A 9,395-nucleotide genomic window follows, 5' to 3' on the forward strand; every position below is an offset into this window, starting at 1 on the left:
GAATCCCGAATGGCCGATGGGCCGTACCGGAAGTGGGCCGGTCGGATAAGTCACTAGCACATCCCCCACTCCCCCCGTTGACAATTTACTAGTGGTACCGAAGTGGGCCGGTCGAGAGTCCCGGGCTGATTTTTAGTCCCAGTCCACCACTGGCTACATGACCGTATGATCGCCCATATTGACGCACCTAATTCCTAAACTTCTAACAGATACAAAATAAACCGATCCTTCAGCCTCATATGAGCTCTCAGACACGTTCAATATTAAACTGTCATCGCTGTCTGAGCTTGCTGCTGTGTGTGCCATCGTGCGTTTACAAGCAGATGCTGGGATCCTGAACGGTGCAGCTGGAGCGCTGTGCCCGCATTGACGTCACCCATAATTTGGCGGGACTTGAAGAATCCCCGAGAAGATCCAGGAAATGGATAACATTGAAGGGCAGATTAATGGTTATCAAAGTACAAATATCCAAAATCAGTTCAGTAACGGTTTTCAAGGGGACAATATTTACTCAAATTGATGGGTTTGGATGATGGAGGAAAATCGTGTCACAGGCTCTTTAACTAATCTATACATTTAGGAAACAACTAGAAACATCATGGTCTCTAAGAACTCTTCACTTTTTAAAATAGCTTACTCTTCATGAATGTCCCCCTATCGATGGTCTCTCCTGTCTTATATATTTGGTCTATTCTACAGGGGGGAAGCCTTCTATGGTGATGTTTACCCAGAGGCCAAGTAAGGGGCTGCTGCATGCAGGCTTCACTGCCAGCTTATTGGCTGATATGGCTAGATATGAGAAAAATGCTGATGCTCTTATAGGTAGATTCATAGCGATGCAACAGACAGTTCATTAGCGTCCATTCATCTCTCATCCTCTACTTCCTTTTTGATAGATGCATGCTGCAGTTGACCTGCAAGCCTGTTGGAAATGAAGAGCATTTTTTGTGCAGCATCTTGAGTTTTCTATCACAGTAAAAAGCTTTTCCATATACTTAAATGTTTCCCTACACAAGGGCAGGTACCGCAGGCTGACAGGTTTTCTCCCATTGATTCGAATGACAGATATAAATACGATCTTAATGCGGTAATGTCCATTTTATGAGTGTCTACAGTGTGCCCATGAGAAATCTTAAGTAATGGACATCCATTAGCTCGCTTATTGCGTGACCGTGATGCTGAGCGTTAAGTGCTGCATGATGTGTGCAGGATGTCCTCTATTTTCAAGGTCTCCTGTTTAGTTGTGTTGGTGTGAGTGGGTAGATCCTGGAGGGGTTGTGCTAACTGCGCATGCCGTGTGCTGCTGCTGGGTCTGTGTGCAGGCACGGCCTCAGGATGGAGAACCTGCCCTGTTTTATCCCCAACGACCGCAGCAAGAAGAGGCTGATCCAGGACACGGAGGACTGGCAGCCGCGCACCGGCACCACACAGTCCCGCTCCTTCCGCATGCTGGCCCAGCTCACAGGCACCGACTATAGTAAGTCTGGGACCGGGCCTGGCCTACTCAGGAATGTGAGACCACAGAGAGCCATGAGTTGGGGGGGGGGGGGGTGGGCTGCTCTGACAATAGATATAAAGTGTAGGTAAAGGCCTATGACGCAGCAGTGGATCTGATGTGATCCGATTGTATCCGTGAGAGTGACAGCAGTCAGTGATACAGCAAATGTGGATGAGGGGGAGTTTATTTTCAGGCGTGAACACTGAACTGTCATGTGTTTGCTGTCTTCTATGACCAATCATTTCTCATGACTGCAACCAGTCTGATAAACGGATCAACATGTTTATTACAACAGAAGCACCATTCGATTTAGACTTTTACATGATCAGCTGTTTGACCATTTGTCTTTGAGAAGCACCTTCTTCATCAGTAAAGCGTGCTAACCTGTGTGTCTCCTGGATCTCTCAGTGCAGGACCCAGATGATGAAATCCTGAAGAGGTCCAGGTAAAAACTTGAGTGGGGTTGATTTGAGCACGCCGGCCTTCCCGGTCATGAGTGTTTATGCATTTGCGTGTGGAAGCTTCAGTTGGCAGCTATTTTAGAAACAACTGTAAAACTCTACGTTTGGTTATATTTTGTAAAAGCAATATTGCTGCTTTGAATAATGGCATGTGTGGTGTGATTTAAACAGCCTTCTTATTAGAACATTCATCTTATCTGCTTCGAGGCATAATTTCCTTTTTTAAAGAATCGTTCAACGTTGGGGAAATTATTCACTTTTTTGCCGTGAGATAGATGGGAAGATTGATATCCTACTCATGTCTTACTTTAGATAATAAGATAGCAGCTGGTTGGCTTAACTTAGCATGCAGACTGGAATTGGTCTCTGTCCAAAGATAACAAAATATATTAAATATTTCTCAGCTAGACGTGACTCTCCTGCCAATTTTGACATAAATAAGATATAACATTAGCAACATGTTAATTTGTCAGTTTTAGTGGAAATGGTATGTGGATTTCCTTCCATCAGTCTTTATACTAAGCTAAGCAATTGGCTGCTGGCTGTACCTTTTTATATTTAATAAACTGACAGAATATCTTCTCTAACTCTTTGGAAGAAAAGTGTTAAAGCACATTTCCCAACTATTTCTTCAAATAACTATTTGCCTTCCAGATCTTTCATATTCTTATTCATTCTTAATCCTTATTGTTTCACCCATTTTATTCTTCTGCTACTGCTTCATCTTTGTGCACGCTCCCTATTTATGCTCCCACCTGTTTCCCCCCTGTCTATCTCTGTTTCATGTCTCTTTTGCTTGCGTTCAGGGAAAAGTTCCTCACAGAGATTCAGAGTCCCCGCTATGCCCGTCTGAGGGACTGGCACCACGACCGGTCTGCTCGCGCCCTCAATATCAAATCCTGAGCGACATCCTACACGCCATGGGATGCAGAGCCTGCTAGTGATAGCCACACTGCAACTACTACGTGACAAAGACGACGAAGATAGCCGACCGTCCAAATGGCAGTTAACAAATTCACCTTTCACATACCGATGGGGTGAAAAAAAAATGTTTGGGGGAAGAAAAAAAAAGAAAAACATAGCGTAGATGACAGAGCCCTAAGTGGAACCTTGCATACTGAGCCTTAATGTAAGATCTCCCTCTGACTTGATTATTGTTGACAACACGGTGGACTACTGTGTCTGCGGCCCTATTTTGCATTTCACATTGCGTTAGTTTGAGTTAAGCGGAGGGAAGGAGGGTCTCAGCTGTGGGAAGCGCCTTTCTGTTCGTTATTCTTCTTTGATTGTAAAGTTCAGACCCTCCTTTGATCTCCGTCTGCCTCTCTATCTCTCTCTGCCTGTTTCCATTCATTGACTTCTTCATCCTTTAGAGTTATCATTTGTGATCCCCTCATCTCGTAGGCTTCTCCAACCATTAGGAACAAAAAGGAAGATCAATCTGTACTTTTGTTTATTTCTGCTGTCCTCAAAAATATAAAAAATCTGAAAAAAGCTACTCTTGCTTCTCTATCCTTTCTTCTGTGTGTCTTTTCTTAATCTTGTGGAGTTAGGGTTCAAGCTTAAAATGCTACATCTCTACATATCAAGCTCTTACTTCTTCTTGCTTTCTTTACTTTCCCAGTGTACTGAACAGAAATGATTATGTAAGCAGGTTTTTATCAGACATTTGTGCAGTCCTGAGTTAATATGGTTGTTTTTCAAAGATCGGGGTTCAAGATTTATTGCCTCAGAGAAAAATGTTGTGCAGTCAAGCATAACACAAGTAAATGGGCATACACACATGAAGAAATACATAATTATAAAGTGCAGAGGTGCACAGTGAGGAACTGCACCTGGAAAGCCTGGATCAGAGAGTATTTAAAACTAAATAAAAAGATAAACATTATCATATTTAGAGTAGTTGCTGCAGTACAGTGGCCTCTTTTTGAAGATTGAGATGTAATGTCAATGTCAATTGTCAATGTCATTTTAAATTCAGTTCTATTTACATCATCTGATTTAAGATGTAAATTTAGATTTGAAAAGATTAAATGTAATGAAAAAGATACCTTGATTGCAACCAAAAGTCCCTTCAGTGGAAATTGTACAAAAACATTTGCCTGTAGGTGGAACAACAAAATAATTGTGAGAGAAATTATTTATGTTCTACCTTACATAGTTTGAATAATTAATAATATTTATGGTAATAAGGAAACTTAGGTTGGTGATATTTTAAATCAATAGGTGAGTTACATTAGAAAGGGAAATGTGTAGCTTTTCACACATAATTAAGATCAGGCCATTAGTTTGTTATTGGTGATACTTGGATGTACACTGAACAAAAATATAAACGCAACACTTTTGTTTTTGCCCCCATTTTTCATGAGATGAACTCAAAGATCTAAAACATAGAAAATGTTTTAGATCTTTGAGTTCATCTCATGAAAAATGGGGGCAAAAACAAAAGTGTTGCGTTTATATTTTTGTTCAGTGTACATCCAAGTATCACCAATAACNTGAACAAAAATATAAACGCAACACTTTTGTTTTTGCTCCCATTTTTCATGAGATGAACTCAAAGATCTAAAACATTTTCTACATACACAAAATAACCATTTCTCTCAAATATTGTTCACAAATCTGAAAAAAATCTGTGATAGTGAGCACTTCTCCTTTGCCGAGATAATCCATCCCACCTCACAAGTGTGGCATATCAAGATGCTGATTAAACAGCATGATTATTGCACAGGTGTGCCTTAGGGTGGCCACAATAAAAGGCCACTCTGAAACGTGCATTTTTGCTTTATTGGGGGGGTCTGGGGGGGTCCGAAAACCAGTCAGTATCTGGTGTGAGGATTAGGTTTAGGGTTAGGGTAATGTTGAGTGGCCCATGGTGGTGGTGGGGTTATGGTATGGGCAGGTGTATGTTATGGACGATGAACACAGGCCACTCGATTCACAACATTACCCTAACTCTAATCCTAACCCTCACACCAGATACTGACTGGTTTTCGGACCCCCCCAGACCCCCACACACACACACTACATACGACGTAGTACGTACTACGTACGTACTACGTACGTACGTACGTACGTACGTTACGTACGTACTACGTACGTACGTACGTACGTACGTACGTACGTTACGTACGTACGTACGTACGTACGTACTAGTACTACTACGTACGTACTACGTACGTACGTACGTACNTTGTGTATGTAGAAAATGTTTTAGATCTTTGAGTTCATCTCATGAAAAATGGGAGCAAAAACAAAAGTGTTGCGTTTATATTTTTGTTCAGTGTATTACAATATTTTATATTGCAAGTGACACCATAGTCCAAATTATTTGAAAGTGTATCCACATCACCACGCACCTAATGTCAAATTTGGTAAGTTAGGAGTCAATCATCAAATCTAAATACATTGAAGTATAGCAGGACAGTGGTAGACACACACCGGTAACGTTTATAATGGTTAAGATAAAGGAAATATTACTTTAACATGCCAAAGTATAACAGAAAAACAACTGTAGCCTCTACATTGACTGCCACATTTAGTTTTCTTGCCATTATATTCCTTGTAAATAACACACAAGGGATGAAGTTCCATTAAAGCAGTGCATCCCCCGCCCGTCAGCGAGTGCCACCATTGTTTCTCATGTTGTCACTTGTCACACTCAGGTTCTCGCAGAGCTGCATCACTTTTATCTCCACTCTTTGGAGGGTGACAAATGTCAGGGGCTTGTTGCTCAATCTAAAACCTGAACCTGCTTGTTTCTCTGCCGGATGTCGAGCTGCCAACACGCTCCTACTCTGCTCATTGCTCAGGTCGATGAATCCCGCAGGAGAGCAAGCCAAAACAAACTGTGAATCAGAAGGCAGGTGTAAAGAGTGAACGGTAAATGTAATCATGTGCAAGACTCCATGTGGAAGGCTAAAAAAAAAAAAAAAACTCCTGTCGGCACCTGCATCATACTGAGCAGGAGGGGGATGTTGAAAGCGGTGAAAATGTCAAGAAACATGATCCAGGCCACAGCGGGGTGGAAGGAGCAGCTGTAGAGGATGTACTCCAATTTGCACCTGCAACCTTCACCGGAGCGAGGCGCAGCAAACAAAACTCGGAGGTGTGGGGGGTCAGGCCACTGGCCTGTTGGCGAGGGGGTGTAGCGGGCCTCCGCGTTCACCGCAACGTCTTTTTTTTTAGTTGTTCGGGGGTGCCAGAAGGCAGGTAAACCAGTGTGTGTGTTTTGCAGAGGGACCAGGTTTGTTCTGTCCTTTGTTTGACCCAGCCGACAGAGATCAGCATCCTCTCTCTTTTTCACTCTATATTTGTGTAATTTTTTTTCAAAAATCTCCTGGTAAGAAGGGGGACTTACCTTCCTTAATTTCTGAACATTTGCCTCTCTCTCTATCTGTCACCAGCCCTGCAAGCAGTGTTCTTACTTATGCGGAGGGATTTTATATGCTTTTATTATCCAGAGTATGCTGTTGGAAAATAGCAGTTTTTTAATTTTTATTTTGCTAGATAGCTCCCAGTATTAAGTCTGTAACTTCTCCTGCCTCTGTAACTTCCTGTGTTCCTTTTTGGGGCTACATGAGAAATACCATTGATTGTCAGACTTAACCCGATGCAGCCGATGCTAAAGAACAACGCTGTTGAGGGGCAATTTCTTCTTTGTAAATGAAAAAAGGTTTCATCATCTTTCATTAGTGAATTGTAGATGGCACAGTTGATGATGTACACATGATGGATGCCTAAGGCGTTGTTATATTTTTTCCCAAGATAAGAAGTCTCCAGAGCTCACTCTCTTGGCTCAGAAGTTGTTTTTCCTTTTCTGTCATGGTTTGAAGATTTTCTGAGTATAGTAGCACTTGCTGCGGGTACCAGAACTTTGAAATGTAGAAACAACTCTTTATTTCAACACTGTTGCACAGGCAGGCTTGAAGCTAAACTCTGCGGCTTCCAAATCTGAGAGCACGGATCTGACTTTCTTCTCTAACTTTTCTTGTGAGGGACGTCAATCACCGAGAGAGGTTGTGATTGCTCTCATTAGAGCGGGGGTCTGGAGTCCTTCTGATGCAGAGCTATAATGTCTTCACAAAATGCACACAGTGTTATCTGTTTTTCAGCATTGATCACTTGAATTACTTCATTGATTTAGTCTCACAGAGGCTTGTGCTTTCATGTTAAATGTCCTCCAAATCAATTCCTAAATCTATTGCAGTGTATTTTTCTTTAAAATCTACCTGAATGTACGACACCTACACTCTCAACAGGTGAGAAACCCCATGCTAATCATGTCTAATGATTGACATTATTATAATTCATAATATTAATGATGATGACGCCAGCTGTAGTAAACAGGTAATCTGAAACTCTACATAATGGAGACAGCCATGGCTGCTGTAATACAAACATGACGTTCATTGAGTTGTAGCCATGGTTACTGAGGTGTGCCTGTACGTGTGTGTTTTCTAATTAGTAATTTTCTTCCAACAGCCTTGAGCCAACTCCCTCACCTGCCAAGGCCCAGGCAGCAGACAAACCAGATGGTGAGTTTCTGCTCCTGCTGATGTGTATAAAGAAACCCAGCAGCTTCCAGTAGAGGTTGTGCTAATAGATTCTCATGACGTGTCAATACATGAGCATCAGCAGCGTATCACAACTCTTACATACATCTCAAGAGAGGGGGGTGTATTACATAAAAGTGACCCCATCCCATTTGAATTATTAAAAGTCACAGCAAAGTTTTTCCAAGTGCTGTTATCCCAAAACAAAATCATTATTTTTTTTATTTTACTCAGGCACTAAGACTGCAGCGGCCCCAGCACGCAGCTCGGGTCCCTCCTCTCGACCCCCGTGGGTCACTGACCCTAATTTTGCTGACCGCTTCCGGCCAGATAAGACCAGCACCGTGGTGACCCAGCACCAGCAGCCGGCCCAGCCCACTCCCATGCAGAACCGCAGCTCCATCCTGCAGGCAGCGCAGCAGGCGCCCGAAGAGAGCGGCAGGACCCCGCTCTGTGGGGCCTGCAACAAAATCATAAGGTGAGAAGCAAAGAGCCTTTTCACCATATCAGAACTGTATGTCAGGAATCATAATTGGGTTTTAGACCTCTTCTTATCACTTGGGAGAAGAAATATATTAAACCTTATTTCACACATTTCAGAGATAACAGAAACCTTAGTTCTCATTCTTGTTACTATTGAGAGAAAACACAAGTGTGTCAGATTTGTTTACATTTCTCAGCGGGGCCAATGTGTGAGTGTTGTTAGTCATGTGAGGACATTTCCATTGGAGCACTGCTTCCCTTATAAAGAAAGGGATGTAGCAGATTTCTATAATGCCTCTGATGTGCTGCTAACCTGTGTGTGTGTGTTCCAGGGGTCGGTACCTGGTGGCGTTGGGCCGTTCCTGGCACCCGGAGGAGTTTACGTGTTCGCAGTGTAAGGTGGTCCTGGAGGAGGGCGGCTTCTTCGAGGAGAGAGGGTCTGTCTACTGCACCAAGTGCCACGACAACCGATACGCTCCCAACTGTGTCAAGTGCAAAAAGAAGATCACCGGGGTAAGAAGTGCACTGATGGGTGAAACGCAAATCAAAACACAATCCAGATGCATGGAATAATTAAAGATATTTTACACTTGAAAATGAATTCTGTTTCTCCCATTGTCAGGAAATCATGCATGCCCTGAAGATGACCTACCATGTTGAGTGTTTCAAGTGTGCAGCCTGCAAGACTGCCATCAGGAACCAAGCCTTTTACATGGAGGAGGGAGAACCCTACTGTGAGAAAGGTGAGACAATTGAGCTAGTACCTTACCCCCTAACTTCACCATTACTTTGCCTTTCTTTCACAACAATTGGGAAATGATTACAAAACTATTAACTAATCTTAAAAGACAGTAGCTGATTTGGAGAAACGTAATTAAACACAGTTCTAAATGAAGGACTTCCAGACAGCCATACTTTATCTGCACCCTGACCTGCTGCTCTTAATGCTCCGTGTTAGGAGATTAGCAACACCATCTGTGCTGTAAAGCACGGGATGAGATGTGCTTCTAAATTAAATTTAAGTTGATAGACTTTATTTAATAATGTTGGTCGAGCACATGAATCTGATTCTTATAAACCCAATTCATCTGACTTTTCCTCACACCCACAATCGCTCCCATCACATGTATCTGGTAAACATAAACATTAAATGTGAGTAATAATAATCGGAACAGTAATTAATAGCTAATGCTGAATGTTGAGTTTGAATGTCCTCACGCTCAAGGATTTTCTCTTATTCAGACATATATATATATATATATATATACACACAGTGGGGCAAAAAAGTATTTAGTCAGCCACCAATTGTGCAAGTTCTCCCACTTAAAAAGATGAGAGAGGCCTGTAATTTTCATCCTAGGTATACCTCAACTATGTACTAAATACTTTTGCCCCACT

The 9,395-nt window shown here is 42.3% G+C and overlaps 1 protein-coding gene across 1 annotated transcript in view; it reads left to right on the plus strand.

Annotated features, from left to right (window-relative positions):
- LOC104942199 (PDZ and LIM domain protein 7) overlaps positions 1–9,395 on the plus strand; it is a 17,728-nt gene that overhangs the window by 5,189 nt on the left and 3,144 nt on the right. Inside the window, exons 5-12 of the mRNA XM_010767397.1 lie at positions 700–738; positions 1,323–1,477; positions 1,907–1,943; positions 2,766–2,861; positions 7,444–7,496; positions 7,749–7,992; positions 8,330–8,510; positions 8,620–8,740. Coding sequence (XP_010765699.1) covers positions 700–738; positions 1,323–1,477; positions 1,907–1,943; positions 2,766–2,861; positions 7,444–7,496; positions 7,749–7,992; positions 8,330–8,510; positions 8,620–8,740 — 926 coding nt within the window. The remainder of the gene's footprint in view (positions 1–699; positions 739–1,322; positions 1,478–1,906; positions 1,944–2,765; positions 2,862–7,443; positions 7,497–7,748; positions 7,993–8,329; positions 8,511–8,619; positions 8,741–9,395) is intronic.

This window comes from Notothenia coriiceps, unplaced genomic scaffold (assembly GCF_000735185.1).
Source record: "Notothenia coriiceps isolate Sejong01 unplaced genomic scaffold, NC01 NC01_scaffold00004316, whole genome shotgun sequence".
NCBI lineage: Eukaryota > Metazoa > Chordata > Actinopteri > Perciformes > Nototheniidae > Notothenia > Notothenia coriiceps.